At 47.6% G+C, this 25,965-nt stretch overlaps 1 protein-coding gene across 1 annotated transcript; it reads right to left on the reverse strand.

Moving 5' to 3' along the window:
• Positions 1-22,759: 22,759 nt before the first annotated feature.
• LOC124675862 (AAA-ATPase At3g28610-like) lies at positions 22,760-24,470 on the reverse strand. Its single transcript, XM_047211930.1, has one exon. It carries the CDS (start codon positions 24,441-24,443, stop codon positions 22,881-22,883), a length of 1,563 nt encoding a protein of 520 aa, XP_047067886.1. The 5' UTR covers positions 24,444-24,470; the 3' UTR covers positions 22,760-22,880.
• Between the last annotated feature and the right edge of the window lie 1,495 nt (positions 24,471-25,965).

Consider the following 25,965-nt stretch of genomic DNA (forward strand, 5'->3'; position numbering starts at 1 on the left):
TCTATTAATAGTCGGGACTTTGCTGCCTTGTGGGTCCATTATTTCCACCTCGTTGACACGTCGTGCAAGTGGGGGACACACGTCCTCCGCTTTTCCCGGCGCACGTACGGTAACGCCTGTTCCATTCCATCGCAGTAAAAATACCCTTTTACCCTTGTATCTACAAGATCCTTTTTTCACCACAGGATTTCTTCATCCAACGGTGCACTGCTTCGCCCGAATCCTATATAAACCTTTCTTCAACCTCGGTTTACTCCTTCGCTTGCGCCGCGCATTGTTCCCCTCTGCAAAATCTTCCCTTGCGCCCAACTCTGTTTGATCTTCCGCACGCACAAGCATTACTTTTTCCAAGTGCCTTTGATGCCACCGCGCACACGACTCACTCGCCACAGCACTCCGTAATCCAAGATGGCTGCCGAAGATCTTGAGTGGGAGAGATCTAAAATCTCCAATCAAGATGTCAACATGCCGAAGAGGCTTGGCTTGATGAAGAAAGAAGACGCCATCCGCTTTCCCAGCGAAGAAAGCTACCCCAACCCTCCAATGGAGTACCGGGTTAGTTTCGTTGATCATCTCATCCGCGGCCTTTCTACCCCAATTCACGATTTCCTCCGCGGCCTTCTCTTTGTCTATGGGATTCAGCTGCACCAGCCGACCCCTAATTCCATCCTTCATATTTCTATTTTCATCACACCGTGCGAATGCTTCCTTGGAATCACTCCTAATTGGGTTCTTTGGAAACGCATTTTCTCGCCTCCGCCGCAATGGCTCCCACAACGCCACTTATAACATAGGTGGTGTTGTTATCTCGTGTCCGAACCGACGTTGATTATTTCGACGTCAAATTTCCTGATTCTGTCCAAGGATGGCGCAAAAGGTGGCTCTACATACACGAAGAAAGTGCCAACTCTGTAGAGCACAACATAGTCCCTTTTGACGGAAGTGCCAAAATTCAACGCCGCCGTTCCTGGGATGCTGAAGCTTCCGAAGAAGAGAAAAAGGCGACAGAAGCACTTATGTCTCGTATTCATCAGCTTCAAAATACTCGAGGCAAAGAGCTGTCTGGTGTCCAAATCACTGCCTACTTTCTTAGGATTAGAGTGCAGCCTCTTCAGGCTCGCAAAAATCCCCTTTGGACATATGTTGGTGTCAATGACGCCAATAGGCTCTCCAATGATCTTTCTGTGAAGGACTTGGAAAAGCTTATTCGAAGAATTTCCTCGCTGAGCAAGAGGGATCCTATTCCTTCCTCTTGCCGCGTGGAACCATACAGCTCCACCAATCCTCTCCCCAAGGTATTTTGTCTTCTCGAGTTTTTATCTTGTTCCGAATTTTTCCCGCATCTCATTGATATCTCTCTAATTTTTTCTTTTGTCGTTATTTTTCTCGTAGAACCATCCTACTATGGATTCTCTTCCTCCTCTTCCTGAGGGTGGAGATGTCGAGGAAAGGGCCGTTGTCGCCGATGACAACCAAGAAGCCCCCTCTTTTGTGAATGAACCCGCAGATTCCCGAAAATCTGCGGGATCTATTGAAAAGGATGCTGCCTCTGAAGGTTTCTCCAAAGAACAAAAGGAAAAGGAGCAATGTCGAAGATTCCGGGACTTCCAAACCCGAAGAAGCTGCCCCTTCACCGCGAAAGGCAGCTTATGATCCATATATCGAGAGTCTCATCAGCTCGTAAGTTTCCTTGTTTCTTTTTATTTTTCTATTCGAAGAATTTTATTGGCACTGCTTTTTATGCTGCCACCTTTTTCCACAGTGATGAGGATGAAGAAACACCAACTTTGGATGTGGCTGCTCGAACGAGTACGTCACATACTTTAGTTATTTCGGAGAAGCCCGTTGAAGGAGAAGAATCGTCGCCTCCTCAACAAAATGTCGGCACATCTACTCCTCCTTCGAGCCCCCTTGTCCCTTCGCCGAAAAGGGCAAGGACTCGAAGCAATCCCGAGCCAAGTCTCCAATTGAGTAGCTCTTCGAACCCTCTCTTGGATGATGTAAGTTCTCCATACTCTTGTCACCGTCTCGTACTTCCTCCGTTTGCTTCTAAATGCCATTATATTTTTCTCATACCGAAATTTTTCTTGCTTTGTCTTTTTCTTTCCTTAACAGCCCATGATCAAAGAGCTTATTCGCATCGGTGCTCAATTCATTGGGTATCGTGAATATGCTCACCAAACCGAAGGTGATGCCTTGCCGCTTTCTTTTTACCATTACTCGTTACTCCTTTGTTGTCGATATTTTAACAAAATTCTATCTTTCTTGGCAGAGAAATTGGCGGCTATCAACGAGCGTTCCAATGCACTAGCTCAAAAATTAGAGCAAAGTGAAGAGGCTCGTAAGAAGGCCGAGTTGGACGCCGTTCAAGCTAGAGCAGAGGCCGATAAGGCCAAGATCGAAGCCGCCGGTGTCGAAGATCTTAGAAAGAGACTTCACGCTGCCGAGAATTCGCCGAGCGAGCACATAGCTGCACAATCCGCTCGCGAGGAAGCGATCCTTAAGCGTATAAGGACGCAAAGTCGCCGCTTCCTCAGTAAGTATCTGAACCACTTCATATCCTTTGTATTTTCTTCTCTGCATTCATTTGTTGCTCAATAAGTTTCTTTCTTGACAGATAGAACAGCTCAAGAGTTTGAACTTGAAGAACCCGAAAATGATGCCCTTCTTGACGCCCTTTCATTCCTCGAGTTTCATGGGTCAGAGGCACGCGAAGGCATTGATCATGCCAAAGCAGGGCTGTCGCGGCTCTTTCCCTATTTCTTCCCAAAGAAAGAGGAACCCGCGACTTTCCTTAACTTGGCCAAGTGCTTTAATCCATCAGAAGATCTTGGTCTGAGGGTGCGTCATGAGAATATGAAGGTCGCCGTTGAAAACACTGTTGCCTTGGTTGCCGATAGCCAGCAAACTATCGACTGGGCGAAAGTTGGCGACACTGAGCAGATAGAGCAGTCGAGATGGAGGTCGCCGATTAAGGCAGCCAAACCCAACACAAAGAAAATCTTGGCGTATCTCGGGATCAAGCCGCCTTCGACTCCTAGCTCATCGAGGCCGGAGGTCTAGTTGCATGCCTCCTTGTTTTTTCTTTCTCTCGTTTCTTTTGCTCTTGTCGCCATTTTAGCCTTGGCGACGCTTACTCGTTAGTCCCTCTCGTAGAACTTCTTTTGTAATGTCCGTGTAAATTTTCTAGAAAGTAATGAAATTCCTCTTCGTTCTTATCATTGATCCCGGGACTCTCTTTTCCAGCTTAATATTTGATAATTACTCGACCCCTCCTACTTCTCGCCGCTGCTTCACCTCGCATCTTCCTTCTCGAAGAAAGTACTAGTCGACCATAATCCCCTCGAAGGTTCGTCAGCGTACATTTGTCTGAAGATTTGCAAGAACTTCGACAACAACTTCAATCTATGAAGAAACAAACTCGGCAATGATGGAACAATCTCGGAAAGCATCCGAGCAAGAAAAACTTGCTCTCCAACAAACCAAAGAAGCTATGGCTGCCAAGGATGCCGCCGTATTAGAAGCGAAGGGAGCCACGACCCGAGAAAATAGTATGCTTGAGCTGATGCCGGAAGCTAGCACGTATATGTTAGGTACGTTTTTGCGATCTCATGATGCCTTCTCTTTATTTTGCCGTGCCTTTCTTCAAATTTTTTGCCTTGGTGCTTAATAGGCTCGGTTCTTGATGCCGCCGTCGAAGATCAAAGAGTGAACGAGAGAACAAATCTTCTTGTCAATCTCTCCCTTAACCATGGCCGTTTGTTCTCGGCCACTCCCGAACGAACCCAACAAATTGTTAGGTTCCAAGACCGTGCTTGCCAAGTGCGCGAATTTCTCAGCTTTTGCACGACGACATTAACCCTTGTCTATAGGAATTTATTTCCTCGAAATGAGGTTCCCAAAACTCTTCCCGAATTATTAGAGGTATTCGGAGATGCTCCCCGCATTCATAACTTTGTGCGTGCTCAACTCTCTCGCCGGAGCGAGATTCGCCATGATTATGATAAACATCTCGTCATCCAAAGTTAGACCCGACGAAGATTGTTGCCGATTGTCTGGCCAAGAAAACGCGGCGGAAAAATGATATTGACTCAATCGATGATATGGTAGCTCCCGTGGCCGAATCAATGATAGATGAGCTTCTTCGGATGGACTCAAAGTTCTTTATCAAGGGTTCTTATGCTGAACATAAAACAACCAGAGGCTTGTCCGTAGATAGTATCTTGGGATTTAACTGATTTGTACTATATTGGAAACCTTGTATCTCACTCTTTTTTGATTTCTTTTTTGTATTTCCGAAGAAATTTATTGTATATTGCCGAAGTCCTCTATATTGTTGAAGCCCCCGAGCCTAACTGGGCAAAGGTTGTACTATTTTTTCCACCTTGAAGGTTTATCTTTCTGTTGTAATAAGACATCCTTGTTTTTCCCTTGATGGATTGCCAATCTTCGAGTATCTTTGATGTCGACGTTCTATATTTTTATTGCGAGGTTCTTAGACCAGAGCACTTGAGATTTTGACGTGTACACTATATTTATGATTGCTGGCTTCCGATTTTTATATCTGGCGAGGTATTAATGTACCAAGGCGAAATATTTCAGTGAATCTATATTGTATGTATTTTGAGACTTAGGCGTTGAGCCCCCGAGTGTGTCGAAAAATAAGAAGTATATCTCCACTATCTTTATTATATTGCAGCACCGCGAGCCCGCCTCATTAAAAACCTTTCCGGCCCCACTCGGTGCCCCGAAAAGGAAAAGAGTGCGTCCGAAAACTCGCGGGCGTTTCAAGACATTGTATTTTTGCAGAGAAGAACTATATTTCGACTTCTAGGCGTAGAACCGCCCGAGCCGCGCCACATTCCAGGGGTTTTGCTCCTCCACCCCCGTCTTCTTGTCCTTTATCCCGTATGCTCCTCCTCCGATTACTTCCGTGACAATGTAAGGGCCAAGCCATGGTGACTCGAGTTTTTCATGACTTTTTTGCGTGAGCCGAAGAACTAGGTCTCCCACCCGAAAAGATCTTGGCCGCAAACGTCGACCGTGGTAATTCTTCAAGTCCCGCCGGTACTTGGTTACCCTTGATAATACTTCGTCTCGAGCTTCGTCGAGTGCGTCTACGTCGTCTTCCAATGCTATCCCGGAAGTTTCTTCATTATACTCGTGACTCGGGGGAGTCGTGCTCTATCTCTATTGGTAGTACCGCCTCCGCTCCATGGACCGTAAAGAACGGGGTTTCCTGTGTCGTCGTATTTGGTGTTGTTCGGATGCTCCACAACACACTTGGTAGTTCTTCGGGCCAGTGTATGCCGAGCTTTTTCTAGTGGTCCCAACAGGCGTTTCTTGATGCCATTGCAGTATGATGCCATTGGCTTTCTCGACTTGCCCATTGGTTTGAGGATGTGCAACTGACGCAAAGTGCAACTTGATACCCACTTCCTTGCAATAATCTTTGAATTCGTGGGATGTAAAGTTACTGCCATTGTCCGTGACGATGCTGTGGGGCACTCCAAATCTGAAGACGAGGCCTTTTATGAATTTTACTGCGGATGCTCCGTCCGGCGAATTTATCGGCTTCGCTTCTATCCACTTTGTAAATTTGTCGACAGCCTACTAGCATGTATTCCTTTCCTCCCGGCCACGATTTATGTAACTTGCCCACCATATCAAGTCCCCATTGTGCAAAGGGCCATGACAATGGTATTGGTGTTAGTTCTCGCTGCCGGAGAGTGAGGTTTTGCGGCAAACCTTTGACACGCATCGCAAGTCCTTACTATTTCTTTGGCGTCTTCGATTGCCGTCAACCAAGCAGAATCCTGCCCGAAAAACCTTGGCCGCGATGGCTCGACTACTCGCGTGGTGGCCGCATATTCCTTCGTGTACATCCTTCGAATTATTCTTCCTTCTTCGGGTGTGACACACCTTTGCAGACGCCCGAAATACTCCGTTTGTACAATTCTCCTTTGATCACCGTGAAAGCTTTGGAGCGTCGAATTACTCGCCTTGCCTCAACTGGATCATCGGGTGTTTCTTTCCTGAGGATGTATGATACATATGCTTGCATCCAAGGAACTTGTACCATCATCACAAGCTCTTGTTCCTCTTCCTCCTCCGTGGTTTCGTGAGGGATGTCGAAGTTTTCTCTTTTGCTTTTTTCTCGCCCTCGTTTTGGCTTCGTAGATCTTTCCGCTATTTCTTCCCAAAATACTCCCGGCGGGATTGGGAGGCACCGCGACCCGATATTTGCAAGGACGTCGCCTTCATCGTTGCTTAATCTATCGATGTGATTTACCTCGCATCCATCAAATAGCTTCTCGAGTTCATTGTACACCTCCTTGTATGCTACCATGCTATCATTGACTCGCGTCACATTGGTTCATAACTTGCCGAGCTACCAATTGTGAGTCGCCAAAGATTTTTAATCGAGTTGCACCGCAAGCTTTCGCCATCTTCATCCCGTGTATGAGGGCTTCGTATTCTCGCTTCGTTGTTAGATGCGTTAGGGAACGTCATCCGAAGGATATACTTCAATTTGTCGCCTTCGTGTGATATAAGTACTACTCCCGCGCCAGCTCCTTCTACTCTCTTGGACCCGTCGAAATTCATGGTCCAGGTTCTCGACAAGTCCGGGGGTCCCGTGTTTTGCAGCTCCATCCACTCGCGATGAAGTCCGGCGTAACTTGCGACTTGATTGCTTTTCTTTTTTCATACGTGATGTCCCGAGGGGAAAGTTCTATTCCCCAAAGGGAGACACGACCCGTAGCTTCCGGATTGTTCAAGATATTTGACAAAGGAGCTTCATTGACCACTATGATCGGGTGTGCCGAAAAATAGTGGCGCAATTTTCGTGCCGTTGTGAACACTCCGTATGCTAGCTTTTGGTACTGAGGGTATCTTTGTTTTGATGGCGATAAAACTTCGCTGACGAAGTATACTGGCCTCTCGTACTCCGTGGAGTTTTCCTTCTTCTTCTCTTTCGACAACTAGCACCGTGCTCACCACTTGGGGCGTGGCTGCGATATATAGCAGGAGAGGTTCCTTGTCCTTCGGCGCCACCAAAATTGGTGGTGTCGAGATTTTGCGCTTCAAATCTTCGAAAGCTCTGTCGGCCTCCTCGTTCCACTGGAATTTGTCTCCTTGCTTTATCGTAGCGTAAAATGGTAACGCTTTTTCTCCCAGCTCGGCGACGAATCCGCTCAAAGCCGCGACTCGCCCAGCTAGCCGTTGTATCTCTTTCAACTTTGTTGGCTTTCTCATTGTTACGATAGCTTGTATTTTATCGGGATTTGCTTCAATCCCTCTCGCCGAGACTAGAAATCCCAAGAGTTCTCCCGCTGGGACACCAAAGGAACACTTCGTTGGGTTCAACTTCAGTGCAGAATTTGTTGAGGTTGTCGAAAGTTTCCTTGAGATCCTCGATCAGTGTTGTCCCCTTTTTTGATGTTATGACGACATCGTCGATATATACTTGCACGTTTTTTCCAATCCGTGTCGCCAAACACTTCGCATCATCCTTCGGTATGTTGCTCCCGCATTTTTTAGACCAAAGGGCATTGTTCTATAGCAAAACACGCCGTAAGGTGTAATGAACGCGGTCTTTACTTCATCTTCTTCTTTCAATCTGATCTGGTTATAACCGAATACGCGTCCAGAAGGAAAGACGTTCGCATCCAGCCGTGGAGTCGATAATTTGATCGATCCTCGGAGGGGAAAGTGATCCTTTGGACAATGTTTATTGAGACACGTAAAGTCGACGCACATGCGAAGGACCGTAGTGTTTTTCTTTGGCACCATCACAGGATTTGCTACCCATGTGGCTTCGTGAATATTTCTTTGATAAAACCAGCTTCTTGTAGTCGATTGATTTCTCGACAAGATAGCTTTGCGGTTTGGCTCCGAAAAACGCCGCAAAGGTTGTTTGATTGGTCTCGCTAATGGATCCAAATTTAGGTGGTGCTCGGCAAGTTCCCCGGGTACTCCCGGCATGTCACCTGGACACCATGCGAAGATTTTCCAGCTTCTCACGGAGGAACTCGACGAGCGCGCTTTCCTATGCGATATCCATGTTGTTTGCGATAGATGTCGTCTTTTTCGGGTCCGTCGGGTGAATCCGCACCTCCTTTGAATTTTTCTCGGTATTGAAAGTTGATTCTTTATTTGGCCTTCCAACGTCCGGCAATACGTCGTAATCAGTCATACTTTTGGATGCCAAATACTCAGCTTGCATCCCGAAAGTTTCTGATAACCGATGAAAATCCTTGTCGCACTTGTCGGCTAAGGCGAAGCTTCCTTTAACTGTGATTGGTCCCTTTGGTCCAGGCAATCTCCACAACAGTATATGTATAGTGTGGTACCGCCATAAACCTAGCGTATGCCGGTCGTCCCAACAAAGCATGGTATTGCGACGGAAAATCCACGACTTCAAATTCCAGCTTCTCGATTCTATAATTCTCTCGAGTTCCAAATTGAACGTCGAGATTTATCTTCCCCAATGGATAACTTGGTTTCTCCGGTGTGATGCCGTGGAACCTTGTGTCCGTTGGCTTCAGGTTTGCTAAGGATATGTTCATCTTCCTCAATGTATCTCGCGTACATAAGGTTTAAGCTGCCGCCACCATCTATGAATACTCGAGAAACATCAAATCCCGCAATAACCGCCGGCGTAATAAGTGCCGACCGCCCCGGTCGAGGAACTTGCCGCGGGTGATCCGCTATGGTGAAGCCGATGTCTTGCCCAGACCAATTGAGGTATTCAACTGTTGGTGGAGGCATTTTCTCTGCCATGAACACCTGTCTCGAGATCACTTTTTGAGTTCTGTTGGACGGCCTTCCCTTCCGAATCATCGACACCGCTCCGTTTGAGTTAGGATCGACATAAGGTGGTGGTGGAGGTGCGGCCGCTATTCTGAGCTGGTGTCGGTTGTCGTCCGTAATCGCGGGAGGTGGTGGCAGGTGAACTTCACTCCTGGGCTCCCGAGGATTTCTCTCGTGCCGCTCGAGCATGAGCGTTCTCTCGCATATCCGAACATTGCCCGAAAATTTCGACAGCCTTTCCGCAGGTGCCCCGACCGTCTTTTTCCGTTGCCGTCGATGAAAAAATGCATCCGGCACGGTCCGTTCATCATTTCTTCGGTGACACGAAAGGCCTTGGGAACCTAGGCCCGCTATTTTGCCTATTGCGAGAGTCATCCCTGTTTTCGCCTCGCTGCTCGCTGCTTCTCTGATAATCATCTCTATTGTTTCCCCTTGTGTTTGCCCGAAAGCCTGCCGAAATCTGCCCTGGGGCGTCATAATTCGGGTACTGCCGGGGAAATCGTCGCCTCGATTGGTAATTTCGACCACGGTCCTCCTCTGGTGACCTGTGCCGTTTGTTGTGGACAGCATCCTCTCCATCTCGCCCATCTATTTGCTATCTCCATTAACGCGGATACTCGTTTTTGGATTGGTCCTTCCCAAGTCCTCGACAAAATCTCCACGCCTAATTCCCGCGACAAACGCATCTATTGCTCTCTCGTCGATATATTTTCTCGCCGAGTTTTTTATGATGTTCCACCTTTGGATGTATTTTCTCATTGACTCATCTGGCTTTTGTCGACATGCTCTCAGCTCTTCTAACGACGCAGGTTTTTTGCACGTGGACCTGAAGTTCTTGACGAATACATCCTCGAAACTTTCCCAACTGTCGATAGATCCTGGCGGAAGCTTTTTGATCCAAGATCGTGCGGCTCCGCTTAAGTGCACCTGAATACTTTGCATGGCTGTTGCCCTAGTTCCTCTAGTTAACTTCACCGTCTCGAGGTAATCAACTAGCCAATCTTCTGGATCTTGCGTACCGTCGAATTTTTTGAAATGATCGGGTAGCTTGAATCCTGAGGGGACTCGAGTTTTTCGGACTCTCCTCGTGAAGCATGGTAAGCCGCACATATCCTCGTCGTCAAGCTCCGGTGATTGCCGATGATCCCTTCTGCTTTGCCTCGCTCTATCGACCCTTGCTTGTGCTCCTGTGTCTCTTGCTCCACTTGGTCCTTCAGGAACTGCCGCCGTTGCCGCTGCAGGTCGTGGACTATTTTGCCTTGCCGCTCCTTCCGGGAGGCGTTGATACAAACGCCGTCCCCATAGCTCCAACCCCCGCTAACGCCATATTGTATAATGTTTCCCTTGGATCACTCCGGGGTGGCCTAGATGCGAGGATATAAGCTTGTGTCGCCATATACCCAGCTTCTGGTGTCTTAGGGATAATGTTTCCTCTTGTATCTATCGACATAAAGGACATGTCGAGGTTTTGAACTAAGTGCTCTCTTTCTCCTTCGGGTATGTGTTGTAACCTTGATCTTCCTCTGTTTCGAGCCTCCCTATGGCTATCACCCGAAACTCTAGACTGTCGACTTAGATCCGCCCTTCTCCTCGCCGGATGCGTAGCCGCCTCCTTTCTCCCGTTCAACTCAGCCGTCTCGTTTTTCTATTTCTCCGGCGGCTCGTGCGAGCCTATATTGATAAGCTTGCAGCTTCTTGAGCCGTAGCCGTTGTCGTCATTGGCTCCGAACCATCTAAAGCTTTTGCAGCTCTATCCCGTGCTGCTTGTGGAAGTTGAACTCGACACGTGGTGTGGGCCCGACATATTTAGTGCCCATACCTCTCCTTAGATCCGAGGGATCGACATAGGGATTACCCAAATCGTCGAAAGCCTCCGATGTTTCCTCTTGATTTTCAATAGCATAAATCCGATGATATTTTGTACTCGGATCTATGTTGGGTTTGGTGACATCATTGTTGAGATTGATGAAGACCTTGCCCACCGTGATAGATTTGTCGATGAAGTCGTAATCGTCGAGATCGCTTGAGTCATCGCTTATATATGAGTCCGCGGATGACTCAAACGATACGTCGCCGAAGATCTTGGCGAGTTTCTCTCTTGCTCTGGTGCTGACGTAGCGTGTTTCCGATGTTTCTTCCTCTCCTGACTCAGTTGATGATGTATAGCTTGAAAAATCGGAATCGACCGCCGACGATCCCGACGAGTTCGGAATTTCGACACGATACGATCCTTCCTTCTCGACGCGAAAGTGAAACCTTCCGAACGTCATCTCCATGGGCTCCGCCGCATACGCATATGCATCCAAACGGGAGGGTGGGTGAGGAACAAAATCGACAAGACCAAGCAGCGATCCGTTTACCTCGATCCATTGTGTTGCTTCCGGTTGACGATGTCGAAGATCTTGAACGTGCCATCGAGATCAGATCCTTACGCCTCCAATTCCCACAGACGGCGCCAATTGACAAGGGATTAACTTGTCAATGCCTACGGGTTATAGGCTAGGGTTTAGTTAGAAGTAGAGGGTAAGTAGATCTCGAAGGTTTCAGCCGAAAAGTACTCGACGATTATGAAAACTAGGGTTTGTGAACAATGATTCGATGATCTCTTCGTCCCTCGACTCCCCCTTTATATAAGAGGCGGAGCCGAGGGTTTCGTTTTGTACAAGTTACGTAGTCCGGGACGGTTTCTAACTCATCCCGCCGGATTACAAACAACACTTCCTATTACAACTCTACTTTCCTTAATATATCTTGGGCTCCCGAATCTTTTTATTCTTCGGGTAGTGGGCCTTCATTAAACCCCGGGTACTATCTTCGGCAGGCCCATTTGGGATGCCTATGTCACATGTGTTGATTATTCCTTTACCTTTCCGGTGTTTGCTTCTTCGCGATCGATAGAGCAAGTGCCCGAGACGATGGAGATCGACAACGACGCAACTCAATACTTGTTCATCGATGAACAAGTCAAGCATGGGATCTCCGAAGATCCACATTGGGTTGTCATGGACAAAGGCAAGCCCTAGCCTGGTTCATATTATGGTTTCGAAATGCTTTTACTTCTGGTTCCTACATATTGCATATGATTTTCCAATATGTTTTATCGGCAGATATAGTTATCCTATGTGTTGCATATACCATCCTTGTAGCCTAAAATACTCTGATCCACTACTCCCAGCAAGACTAGGTTTGAGCTCGTGTGCATCGCTAGAGTTGTTATATCGGATATGCTTAGACATGCTTAGTTGACGAATCCTGATCCATCCGGTTGATGAATCAGAGCTGCGAAAGAACCTAGTATGGCGGGATGACGTGGTAAGATCAGTGATGATAATTAAACATGATTAAAGGCTTGGATGGGCCGCCACATGGGGATGTGGTGATTTGACTCGTTCTCGCCGATACTAGGACCTGAGTTCTCGCCTTCGGAACCAAGACTGAGCGTCCAACCACACGGGGCCCATGGGAACCCCTTGGCCCGAACTTGCCTAGCTTACCCATGAGTCAATTAGTTTGCGAGTTCCATTTGGCATTCTGCATGGCGAAGGCGTGGAAAAGGTTTTCAAAGGTGCATCATACAGGGATGTGGCTAGGCTGAAGGATGCTCGGAGGCATTGAACTCGGATCCCTCGCGCACAATGACCGGGACCGCCTCGGAGAATGGCTACCTACGATGACGGAGTTCCCCGGTTAGATTGACTCATGGAATAGGCGAAGTAAGGGAAAGGTTTTGGTCGACCACCCTCTCGCCGGCACACCAAGGAAGTGTGTTAATCATGTGGCGTTAAGAGTCGGTCGGCGCGTGTGGGTAAAGTTGTACACCCTCGCAGGGTAAATCTTTTCGAAAAGCCGTGTCCACGGTTACGGACGACTTGGTGATGGATTCTGTGATCATAGACAACATGAACCTAATCGTAAAACTTGGAATCAATGTGTGATAAGGATCCCTCCTCAGGGTATCGAGGGGGTGCTCCTAGTTGATAGGTTCAGGTGATGATGAAGATCTCGGTGGATTCAATATGATGATCAGTAGAGCTAGTGATATCGCTCTCTTATCCCTTTTTAAAATGATCTGAATAGACGAGCTTCTGGTCCCTCTTGTTTTACAAAAGAAAACTGGCTTTCCGCAAAATAAGCTCCACATAAAGCCTCGCATACCCGCTTTGCTAACATGTTGTACTAAGTCTTGCTGAGTCCCTGTACTCAGCTTTGCATGCTTTGTTTCAGACGAAGTCGCTCCAACAAATCAAGGTTTCTAGGTCGACATCGACGAGTAGCTTGGGATTCCCAGGTGGCAGCCTGGAATCTATGGGCTGGGACATTGATACGTCTCCGACGTATCGATAATTTCTTATGTTCTATGCCATATTATTGATGATACCTACATGTTTTATGCACACTTTATGTCATATTCGTGCATTTTCTGGAACTAACATATTAACAAGATGCCGAAGTGCCGGTTCTCGTTTTCTCGCTGTTTTTGGTTTCAGAAATCCTAGTAACGAAATATTCTCGGAATTGGACGAAACGAAGACCCGTGGGCCTATTTTTCCACGGAGCTTCCAGAAGACCGAAGAACATACGAAGTGGGGCCACGAGGTGGCCAAACCATAGGGCGGCGCGGCCCAGGTCTTGGCCTTGGCCGCGCCGACCTGTGGTGTGGGCCCCTCGTCTGGCCCCCGACTCTGCCCTTCCGCCTACTTAAAGCCTCCGTCGCGAAACCCCTGAGGCGAAAAACCACGATACGGAAAACCTTCCAGAGCCGCCGCCATCGCGAAGCCAAGATCTGGGGGACAGGAGTCTGCGTTCCGGCACCCTGCCGGAGCGGGGAAGTGCCCCCGGAAGGCTTCTCCATCGACACCGCTGCCATCTCCACCGCCATCTTCATCACCGCTGCTGCTCCCATGAGGAGGGAGTAGTTCTCCATCGAGGCTCGGTGCTGTACCGGTAGCTATGTGGTTCATCTCTCTCCTATGTACTTCAATACAATAATCTCATGAGCTGCCTTACATGATTGAGATTCATATGATGATGCTTGTAATCTAGATGTCACTATGCTAGTCAAGAGAGTTTTACTTATGTGATCTCCGGAGACTCCTTGTCCCACGTGTGTAAAGGTGACGAGTGTGTGCACCGTGTGGGTCTCTTAGGCTATATTTCACAGAATACTTACTCACTGTTATGAATGGCGTAGTGAAGTGCTTATTTATATCTCTTTATGGTTGCAATATGTTTTGTATCACAATTTATCTATGTGCTACTCTAGTGATGTGTTATTAAAGTAGTTTTATTCCTCCTGCACGTGTGTAAAAGTGACAGTGTGTGCACCGTGTTAGTACTTGGCGTATGCTATGATCACGATCTCTTGTAGATTGCGAAGTTAACTATTGCTATGATAATATTGATGTGATCTATTCCTCCTACATATGCATGAAGGTGACAGTGTGCATGCTATGCTAGTACTTGGTTTAGTCTTTTGATCTATCTTACACTAAAGGTTACTAAAATATGAGCATTATTGTGGAGCTTGTTAACTCCGGCATTGAGGGTTCGTGTAATCCTACGCAATGTGTTCATCATCCAACAAGAGTGTAGAGTATGCATTTATCTATTCTCGTTATGTGATCAATGTTGAGAGTGTCCACTAGTGAAAGTGTAATCCCTAGGCCTTGTTCCTAAATATCGCTATCGCTGCTTGTTTACTTGTTTCTACTGCGTTACTACTGTCTGCATTACTACTTCGCTGTGTTACTACTGCTGCGTTACTACTGCTTGTTTACCGTTCGGGCAAAGCACTTTTCCGGTGCCGTTGCTACTACTTATTCATACCACCTGTATTTCACTATCTCTTCGCCGAACTAGTGCACCTATTAGGTGTGTTGGGGACACAAGAGACTTCTTGCTTTGTGGTTGCGGGGTTGCATGAGAGGGATATCTTTGACCTCTTCCTCCCCGAGTTCGATAAACCTTGGGTGATCCACTTAAGGGAAAACTTGCTGCTGTTCTACAAACCTCTCGCTCTTGGAGGCCCAACACTGTCTACAGGAAAGGAGGGGGAACGTAGACATCAAGCTATTTTCACGGCGCCGTTGCCGGGGAGGAAAGGTAAAAGGCACTCATACTACGGTCCCAGGTAAAGTATTTTTCTGTTGCCGTCGTGTGTGTGCTCGAAGCTATTTCCTTTAGATCCTGCAATTGCATCTTGTTGTTTCTTGTTTGCACTAGTTTGGCATAATGTACAAGAGTGAGCTTCTTATTCTATTTCCTGATTTAAAACATGGATTGTTTGATGCGAAAATTAAAAAACCTATGAAATCTTCTTTGCATGCTGGTAGTAATATTAGTATGAACACTTTGAACACCATTGTACACAATAATATAGAAAGTTCTAAGCTTGGGGAAGCTGGTTTTCATGATCTTTTTAGTCCCCCAAGCATTGAGGAGAAAATTTTCTTTGATGATACTTTGCCTCCTATTTATGATGATTATAATAGTGGTCTTTTGGTACAACCTACTATGGAGAGTAAATTTTATTGTGATTATACTATGCCTCCTACACTTGATGAGAATAATAATGATAGCTACTTTGTTGAATCTGCTCCTACTACAATTAATAAGAATAACTATGCTCATGTTGGGAGTAGTAATAATTTTATGCATGAGACTCATGATAAGAATGCTTTATGTGATAGTTATATTGTTGAATTTGTTCATGATGCCACTGGATATTATTATGAGAGAGGAAAATATGGTTGTAGAAATTTTCATGTTACTAAAATGCCTCTCTATGTGCTGAAATTTTTGAAGCTACACTTGTTTTATCTTCCTATGCTTGTTACTTTGCTCTTCATGAACTTGTTTATTTACAAGATTCCTATGCATAGGAAGCATGTTAGACTTAAATGTGTTTTGAATTTGCCTCTTGATGCTCTCTTTTGCTTCAACTACTATTTCTTGCGAGTGCATCATAAAAACTGCTGAGCCCATCTTAATGGCTATAAAGAAAGAACTTCTTGGGAGATAACCCATGTGTTATTTTGCTACAGTATTTTGTTTTATATTTGTGTCTTGGAAGTTGTTTATTACTGTAGCAACCTCTCCTTATCTTAGTTTTGTGTTTTGTTGTGCCAAGTAAAGTCTTTGATAGTAAAGTAAGTACTAGATTTGGATTACTGCGCAGTTCCAGATTTCTTTGCTGTCACGAATCTGGGTCTATCTCCCTGTAGGTAGCTCAGAAAATTAAGCCAATTTACGAGCATGATCCTCAGATATGTACGCAACTTTCATTCAATTTGAGCATTTTCGTTTGAGCAAGTCTGGTGGCCTAATAAAATCCATCTTTACGGACTGTTCTATTTTGACAGATTCTGTCTTTTATTTCGCATTGCCTCTTTTGCTATGTTGGATGAATTTCTTTGATCCATTAATGTCCAGTAGCTTTATGCAATGTCCAGAAGTGTTAAGAATGATTGTGTCACCTCTGAACATGTGAATTTTTATTATGCACTAACCCTCTAATGAGTTGTTTCGAGTTTGGTGTGGAGGAAGTTTTTCAAGGGTCAAGAGAGGAGGATGATATACTATGATCAAGAAGAGTGAAAGCTCTAAGCTTGGGGATGCCCCGGTGGTTCACCTCTGCATATTCTAAGAAGACTCAAGCGTCTAAGCTTGGGGATGCCCAAGGCATCCCCTTCTTCATCGACAACATTATCAGGTTCCTCCCCTGAAACTATATTTTTATTCCGTCACATCTTATGCACTTTGCTTGGAGCGTCGGTTTGTTTTTGTTTTTGTTTTGTTTGAATAAAATGGATCCTAGCATTCACTTTATGGGAGAGAGACACGCTCCGCTGTAGCATATTGACAAATATGTCCTTAGGCTCTACTCATAGTATTCATGGCGAAGTTTCATCTTCGTTAAATTGTTATATGGTTGGAATTGGAAAATGCTACATGTAGTAACTCTAAAATGTCTTGGATAATTTGATACTTGGCAATTGTTGTGCTCATGTTTAAGCTCTTGCATCATATGCTTTGCACCTATTAATGAAGAAATACTTAGAGCTTGTTAATTTGGTTTGCATATTTGGTTTCTCTAGAGTCTAGATAACATCTAGTATTGAGTTTTGAACAACAAGGAAGACGGTATGGAGTCTTATAATGTTTACAATATGTCTTTTATGTGAGTTTTTCTGTACCGTTCATCCTTGTGTTTGTTTCAAATAACCTTGCTAGCCTAAACCTTGTATCGAGAGGGAATACTTCTCATGCATCCAAAATAGTTGAGCCAACCACTATGCCATTCGTGTCCACCATACCTACCTACTACATGGTATTTATCCGCCATTCCAAAGTAAATTGCTTGAGTGCTACCTTTAAAATTCCATCATTCACCTTTGCAATATATAGCTCATGGGACAAATAGCTTAAAAACTATTGTAGTATTGAATATGTACTTATGCACTTTATCTCTTATTAAGTTGCTTGTTGTGCGATAACCATGTTTCGGGGACGCCATCAACTATTCTTTGTTGGATATCATGTGAGTTGCTATGCATGTCCGTCTTGTCCGAAGCAAGAGAGATCTACCACCTTCATGGTTGGAGCATGCATATTGTTAGAGAAGAACTTTGGGCCGCTAACTAAAGCCATGATTCATGGTGGAAGTTTCAGTTTGGACATATATCCTCAATCTCATATGAGAATAATAATTGTTGCCACATGCTTATGCATTAAAGAGGAGTCCATTATCTGTTGTCCATGTTGTCCCGGTATGGATGTCTAAGTTGAGAATAATCAAAAGCGAGAAATCCAAAATGCGAGCTTTCTCCTTAGACCTTTGTACGAGGCGGCATGGAGGTACCCCATTGTGACACTTGGTTAAAACATGTGCATTGCAAAGATCCGGTAGTCCAAGCTAATTAGGACAAGGTGCGGTTACTATTAGTATACTATGCATGAGACTTGCAACTTGTAAGATATAATGTACATAACTCATATGCTTTATTACTACCGTTGACAAAATTGTTTCATGTTTTCAAAATAAAAGCTCTAGCACAAATATATCAATCGATGCTTTCCTCTTTGAAGGACCATTCTTTTACTTTTATGTTGAGTCAGTTCACCTATCTCTCTCCACCTCAAGAAGCAAACACTTGTGTGAACTGTGCATTGATTCCTACATACTTGCATATTGCACTTGTTATATTACTCTATGTTGACAATTATCCATGAGATATACATGTTACAAGTTGAAAGCAACCGCTGAAACTTAATCTTCCTTTGTGTTGCTTCAATACCTTTACTTTGATTTATTGCTTTATGAGTTAACTCTTATGCAAGACTTATTAATACTTGTCTTGAAGTACTATTCATGAAAAGTCTTTGCTATATGATTCACTTGTTTACTCATGTCATTACCATTGTTTTGATCGCTGCATTCACTACATATGTTTACAAATAGTATGATCAAGGTTATGATGGCATATCACTTCAGAAATTATCTTTGTTATCGTTTTACCTGCTCGGGACGAGCGGAACTAAGCTTGGGGATGCTTGATACGTCTCCGACGTATCGATAATTTCTTATGTTCTATGCCATATTATTGATGATACCTACATGTTTTATGCACACTTTATGTCATATTCGTGCATTTTCCGGAACTAACCTATTAACAAGATGCCGAAGTGCCGCTTCTCGTTTTCTCGCTGTTTTTGGTTTCGGAAATCCTAGTAACGAAATATTCTCGGAATTGGACGAAACGAAGACCCAGGGGCCTATTTTTCCACGGAGCTTCCAGAAGACCGAAGAACATACGAAGTGGGGCCACGAGGTGGCCAAACCATAGGGCGGCGCGGCCCAGGTCTTGGCCTTGGCCGCGCCGACCTGTGGTGTGGGCCCCTCGTCTGGCCCCCGACTCTGCCCTTCCGCCTACTTAAAGCCTCCGTCGCGAAACCCCTGAGGCGAAAAACCACGATACGGAAAACCTTCCAGAGCCGCCGCCATCGCGAAGCCAAGATCTGGGGGACAGGAGTCTCTGGTTCCGGCACCCTGCCGGAGCGGGGAAGTGCCCCCGGAAGGCTTCTCCATCGACACCGCTGCCATCTCCACCGCCATCTTCTTCACCGCTGCTGCTCCCATGAGGAGGGAGTAGTTCTCCATCGAGGCTCGGGGCTGTACCGGTAGCTATGTGGTTCATCTCTCTCCTATGTACTTCAATACAATAATCTCATGAGCTGCCTTACATGATTGAGATTCATATGATGATGCTTGTAATCTAGATGTCACTATGCTAGTCAAGAGAGTTTTACTTATGTGATCTCCGGAGACTCCTTGTCCCACGTGTGTAAAGGTGACAGTGTGTGCACCGTGTGGGTCTCTTAGGCTATATTTCACAGAATACTTACTCACTGTTATGAATGGCGTAGTGAAGTGCTTATTTATATCTCTTTATGGTTGCAATATGTTTTGTATCACAATTTATCTATGTGCTACTCTAGTGATGTGTTATTAAAGTAGTTTTATTCCTCCTGCACGTGTGTAAAAGTGACAGTGTGTGCACCGTGTTAGTACTTGGCGTATGCTATGATCACGATCTCTTGTAGATTGCGAAGTTAACTATTGCTATGATAATATTGATGTGATCTATTCCTCCTACATATGCATGAAGGTGACAGTGTGCATGCTATGCTAGTACTTGGTTTAGTCTTTTGATCTATCTTACACTAAAGGTTACTGAAATATGAGCATTATTGTGGAGCTTGTTAACTCCGGGATTGAGGGTTCGTGTAATCCTACGCAATGTGTTCATCATCCAACAAGAGTGTAGAGTATGCATTTATCTATTCTGTTATGTGATCAATGTTGAGAGTGTCCACTAGTGAAAGTGTAATCCCTAGGCCTTGTTCCTAAATATCGCTATCGCTGCTTGTTTACTCGTTTTATCGCGTTACTACTGCTGCATTACTACTCGCTGTGTTACTACCGTCTGCGTTACTACTGCTTGTTTACTGTTCTGGGCAAAGCACTTTTCTCGGTGCCGTTGCTACTACTTATTCATACCACCTGTATTTCACTATCTCTTCGCCGAACTAGTGCACCTATTAGGTGTGTTGGGGACACAAGAGACTTCTTGCTTTGTGGTTGCAGGGTTGCATGAAAGGGGTATCTTTGACCTCTTCCTCCCTGAGTTCGATAAACCTTGGGTGATCCACTTAAGGGAAAACTTGCTGCTGTTCTACAAACCTCTGCTCTTGGAGGCCCAACACTGTCTACAGGAAAGGAGGGGGAACGTAGACATCAGACATCGCCGTTATGCTCCTGGCCTCTTAGGCCTTCGCTTCCGTTGATTGATGAATTGTCAGGTCAGTGACCTCTGCTTGTAATACTTTGGTTTTTCGCTCAGCTATGAGCTTGTATTACTCTTTGAGTCGTAGAGTCACTGTTGTGTTACCGATTCTCACCCTGTAGGCCCTAGAGATCTAGGTTAGGCTTATGCCAGATGGTGATCTGGGTTTGTCTAGCCTACGACCCCCGGGGTCGCCACACAGGAGGTTTTAGAAGGCGGGAAAGGATCTGAAAGATCCAAAAAAAATTAGACGAGCCCGGAAGAACGTCAGGTGGGTCACCCCACGTTTCCTTGGGGGCAAATGCGTTTCCGGAAGTCGTGTTCTAGTAGGAATTCTGGGTGGAGAAACCTGCTTGGACTCTTCCAAATGTGGGTCTGCCTTGGCCGACCTAAAGAGGATGCCCAACTATAAAAGAAGGGCCAGAGGCACCCCAAGAGGCATCCCAATTCGCAGCCACCCCTGCCCTAGTTGTACCACCTCCTTGTACGCCAAAACCCTAGCGGTCCGCGCCCTGCGCGTGGCGCGCCTCTCCCTCTTCTTTATGGAGAGCTTCCTGATTGACTACTCCGTTGGAATCTAATCAAGATGGCAATCGCAGATGCTTCGTTTCTTCATCGACTTGTTCCCGCTTTATCCATGTGGTTGATCATACCTTCGATGCAGTGAAGCTTCTCCCATACGTGTGGATACCTCAAGGGCGATATTCTTTCGGCGCTTCATGGTGCGAATCTTTAAGTGAGAGAAGATCCTCTCGCGGCTAGGATGGATACAACTAGCTGGCAAGTCGAGAAGTGACTACCTGGACAACGGTATGAACTTCTGCCATGTGATACGTCCAGCGAGGGTACGTTATCATTTCCTGTATTGTCGCATATGCGTGATATTTTTTTGTTTTACGTAGCGCGTTCCTAACTGATGTCCGCTCATGTCACTATGCCCCGTATGTTTGGATACCGGCAGAGTCACCGTGCTTTCGGTGTGAAGATGAAGGGGTTTGGAAAGGCAGAGCAGTTTTTTTTTGAGAAAAACAGTACAAATGCAGACGCTCACATACACGCGCATACACTCACCCCTATGAACGCACACACGCACACCCTACCCCTATGAGCACCTACGGAAGAATGAGCCGGCGGATTGGATCTTGAAATTGACGAAGTCACCACGGGCGCTTCGCTGTCGACGGGAACGTCGCCTCCCATTGAATGAATATTCCGCCTTTATAAGACACACAGATGTCAAACTTGGGGTTTAAACTCTGGTAGGCTGGGGGTACAACCACCCTTCTAACCACCCAACCTCAGGTTGGTTCTCAAAGGCAGAGCAGTTTGCAAGAACAAGCGGAACAATGACGACATTTCGAGAGGCGCTTCACCAAAATTAAGTCAAAATGGCTAGGGAAGGACCAAATTCGTCGGGCCGCTAGGTTTTGCGAAGATTCATCTCCAGGTGGAATGTCGGGAGATAGGATTGGTATGGCAGGAAGTGAACCATGTCCAGAGCTCGGGAATTCATATCCTTGTGCAGTATCTTTGAGGATTCTAAATTTTAAGTGTTTAAAAGAGGGAAGAATTTTCGTGCAGACCTTTGTGCCAGACACGCTCTCTCTACTAGAGTCTAATCGTTTTGATTCTGCACCAAGTTCTCTGACTGGGGCTAGTCAGATAGAAACTCCATTCCCGTTTAATAAAGTTTGGGATTACATGATACTCCACTCTGCTAACCGCGTGGGCCAACCTAATCTCTCCCGAGGGTCACGTTAGGAGGAGAATCTCTCAAGTACCTCTTTGAACGTAGCAGTAGAAAGTTTTGCATAAAATGTAAGAACATCTACATATCGGCCTCTTGAGACTTCTGCAAGATCAGAGCTGAGCTATTTTCTTTCACACTCTTATTTCCTTCTTTCATGTAGTCAGCATCACCAGTCACTCACTAGGTTGCGTAATGATGCTTGTTTTGAGAATAAGACGGTATCTGACTCTTTTGTTTTCGCCCGTTTGGTGGCCCTTTTGGCTTAACTCGTGGTCAATTATGCGGAGAAAGCACGGAAAATCAAGAATGCTGAGGTGGGGAACAAAACTATTCGAAGCAGTAACAAGTGAAGTTTTTCATTCTTCTAAAGGATGGAGGCCTGGAGTCCAAAACCTGACTAGGTAGATGACTTTTGATGCAAAAAGATGATGGGAACCTGTCAACAGAAGCTATAGCTGGCTGCTTCTTCTCTTCGCTCATTTGTGCTAGTTCCTCATGTCCCTACATGTTGGGACTGATGTTCTTAGCCTGTTTTGGGCGGCTTGCTCTGATTGTAAAAGTTTGATGACTTTGAGATTTTGCTAGGGGGTGTTCAAGATTGTTGGCTGTACTACCCGATGAGAGTGATAGGCTTCCAGTAGATGTAGTAGAAAAAACAGAGCACCCTGTTTTCGCTTTTTCTTTCCTTGTTTATTGCCCCTGTAAAAGACTCTACGGAAATCGGAGGGGCGTCCCTGTTTTTCAAAGTAAAAAAAGTCACTCACTAGGTCACTCCAGCCTTAAGCTAGCAACATATATTGGTAGGTAGTTTCACATTTCAAACACCTTGTGCAACTTGCAAAGAAGAAACAAAAAGGTAAATATATTTTTTCCGCCGACTGAACTCTCTGAACTTCTACTCGTGCAAGTCTGCTGCATGACAGCCTCATTTAAATAATAATCATCCTATAGAGTAAATAATTAATATCTTGCTAACAATCCTCCTCAGAACAGCTAGAACTTTCACTCACACCGTTAGCCATGGCTTCCCTGCCATTTGGTTTTGCAGCCGCATCCTCCTCGGCGTTGTGCTTCTTCCCATTTTCGGACGCAAGTTTCTCATCGGTAGCCATCTTTGCATCGTGCTCCTCAACCTTCTTCCGTTCCTCCTTGTCCTCCAATTTCTTCTTGAGCTCGTGTACCAAACTCCCAAGACAAGCGTCCGCGTCGCGAGCTGCGCGCTTTGACATCATGATACACTCCGCCACATCCGCGGGAGTGATGTCAACCACCTGCAGCAGCTCCTTGATGGCGTCGAACAGCGGGTGCTCGTCAACCTCGAGGTAGTTCTCGGCGAGCGTCCTGAAGGCCTCGAATCTGCAGTAGGACATCTCGATGTGCTTGTCCATCCGGCCCCGGCGGATCAACGCCGGGTCGAGCTTGTCGAGGTGGTTGGTGGTGAAGACGATGATGCGCTCGCCGCTGTGCGCCGACCAGAGGCCGTCGATGAAGTTGAGCAGGCCGGACAGCGTGAGCATGCTGCCTCTCCTGCGCTTCCTCTCGCTGGCGACGTCGTCGAGCTCGTCGTCTTGCGTGGGAGGCATCATGGTGGCGCGGTGGCCGCTGAGGTCGAGGGAGCAGTCGATGTCCTCGATGACGACGATGGACTTGCTCTTGGTCTCGATGAAGAGCTTGCGGAGGTCGTAGTTGGAGTGCAGCGTGGTGAGCTCGATGTCGTAGATGTCGTAGTTGAGGTAGTTGGCCATGGCGGCGATCATGGTGGACTTGCCGGTGCCCGGAGGGCCGTGGAGGAGGTAGCCACGCTTCCAGGCCCTGCCGATGCGTCGGTAGTAGTCCTTGTTGTTGCGGAAGTCGTCAAGGTCGTCCATGATGCTCTGCTTCTCGTCTGGATCCATGGCGAGCGTGTCGAAGGTGGTCGGATGGTCGAAGTTGATGTAGCTCCACACCTCATCCCTCGGACTACCGTAGTCGCGGTTGTTCTTGTTGGTGTAGAGCCTGCGGGGGCGGTTGCCGACCGTGACATCCTGTCCCGTGCGGCGGACATGAGGTAGGTACTCGTCGACGACGAGCCTCCGGTGCTTCTCGTGGAACGTGAGTCGGCAGCACCTCCCCGTGGAGCGGTGCGACGCCTTGTCTTCCACGACGGCCGACCACCACATGGTGACGCCCCTGAACTCGTCCGCCACCTCCTGGCCCTCGCGGAGGCTGAGCACGAAGCCGTGGCCCTCGTCGGCGCCCTCGGCGCGGAGCTGGCGCGCGTCCCGCGAGCAGACGACGCTGAGGTAGGCGAGCACCTCCGCGTAGGCGTCGCTGGACTTGGCCTTGCTGTTGTAGTAGGAGCAGGAGTGGTCTTCAGGCTTGGCGGCGATGTCGATGGTGACGAAGGGGTCGAGGAACGGGAGGAACCGGCGCACGGGCCGGCGGAGGTGCTGGTTGAAGTAGGTCCTCAGCACCCCGATGGGCGCGCACGCCGCGGCCACCGGCGTCAGGTAGATCCACGCCGACGAGCGGAAGCTGTCGAGCATTCCCATCATCTTGTCGTGGTTGAGTGAGACTATGGATCGGAGGAGATTGGATTGGGGGAAAGGTCGATCACAATTCACAAGAGGGCTGGCGTGCGCCTCATATATATGGAGTATCATCAATTGATTATTACAGCTTGATTACAGGGGTTAAGTTAGGGGATACCTTTTTTTGCGAATAAGTTAGGTGATACTCTTTGACTCGCAAGTCTCCTATCAAATCAAAGGTACCTAGTACTAGTATATGTGTACGTACGTGACAGCCTGTACATTTTTTTTTTGTCTATTAGGGCATCTCCAGCGGGCCGACGCATTTCGGACGTCCGAAATGTCCGTTTGCGTCGGCCCGCGGACGCGATGTGGCCCAGAGCGACCGTTTGCGTCTTGGGTACCTCCAGCGGTGCGGACGTATTTTTTTACCGGGGACAGCTTCAAGCTCGCTAATGGCGTTTTACGTCCCGTCGAGGACTGCCGCCGGTGATTAACTGTTCCCGCGCGACGACGATCGTTCCCGCACTTTCCCAATACATTGGCAAGTTTCGTCGGCGTTTCGCGCGCGCGGGAAACGCCCTGCGCGCCAACGCCGTTTCCCGCCCCACCGTGGCTATATATGGTGGACACCGGTGGGGGCGACGGGCACACTTCAAGCCACCATCCATCCATGGCCGACCACATGAGTTGAGAGCACGTTGTTCACATGTGCCGCCAGCTCCACCCGGAGGAGGAGGAGGAGGTAGCCGCCGCCGGCGTTGAGGCCCAGCAGCTGGACCTGGAGGTGGCGGCAGCGGAAGCGGAGGCGGCAGAGCGCGCGGAAGGGCGCCTCGCGGCGACCAGGGCGGAGATCGCCAACGCCATGGCCGAGCTCACCGACGCCAGGGCCGAGCTCGCGGAGGCGCAGGCGGCCATCGCGGCCCCTCCGGCCGACGCCGTCATCCACGACATCGCGGACGACCAGCGGATTCTGCTCGCGTCCTTCGAGTCCCTGGCTGGGGACGCCCAGCGCCGTCAGGCTTGGGTGGCGGAGGAGGAAGCCCACAGCTATGCGATGGCCATGGCTCGGGGGTTAATGTGCTCTGACCTGGACTCGCTCCAGCGTAGGGGCCCTTCTCCCATGCGGGTCGAGCAGGAGAACCGCGAGCTGGAGGCCGCCATCGCCGCCAGGGACGAAGCGGTGGTGGCGGCGGCTAGGGACAGGGCCCGCTTCGTCGTTGACATGGCGGCGATCCAGGCGGCGGTCCAGGCAAATTAGGACGCGGCGGCGGCGGAGGAGGAGGAGGCCCGGGCGGCGGCGGAGGCGGCGGCTACCAAGGTGGCCATTGCCTAGGCAACGGCCCTGTGGGACAGCTCCCCGGCCGAGGCCCTCGAACGCCGCAGGCGGCAGGACGAGATGTCCAGTCGCCGGCGTGCGCGGCGCGCGGAGTGCGCGAAGCGCTCCCGCTTCGACGACGCCGCCGGCCCTTCCGGCGGCCAGTAGTAGGGCGCGCGACTGCGAGTAACCGAGGCCGGTGTAGGCCGCGCGACGGCGAGTAGGTAC

Source organism: Lolium rigidum, chromosome 7, assembly GCF_022539505.1.
Source record: "Lolium rigidum isolate FL_2022 chromosome 7, APGP_CSIRO_Lrig_0.1, whole genome shotgun sequence".
NCBI classification, from domain to species: domain Eukaryota; kingdom Viridiplantae; phylum Streptophyta; class Magnoliopsida; order Poales; family Poaceae; genus Lolium; species Lolium rigidum.

Excerpts from the sequence above, each read along its gene's own strand:
- LOC124675862 (XM_047211930.1), bottom strand. The coding sequence starts at position 24,443 with ATGATGGGAATGCTCGACAGCTTCCGCTCGTCGGCGTGGATCTACCTG.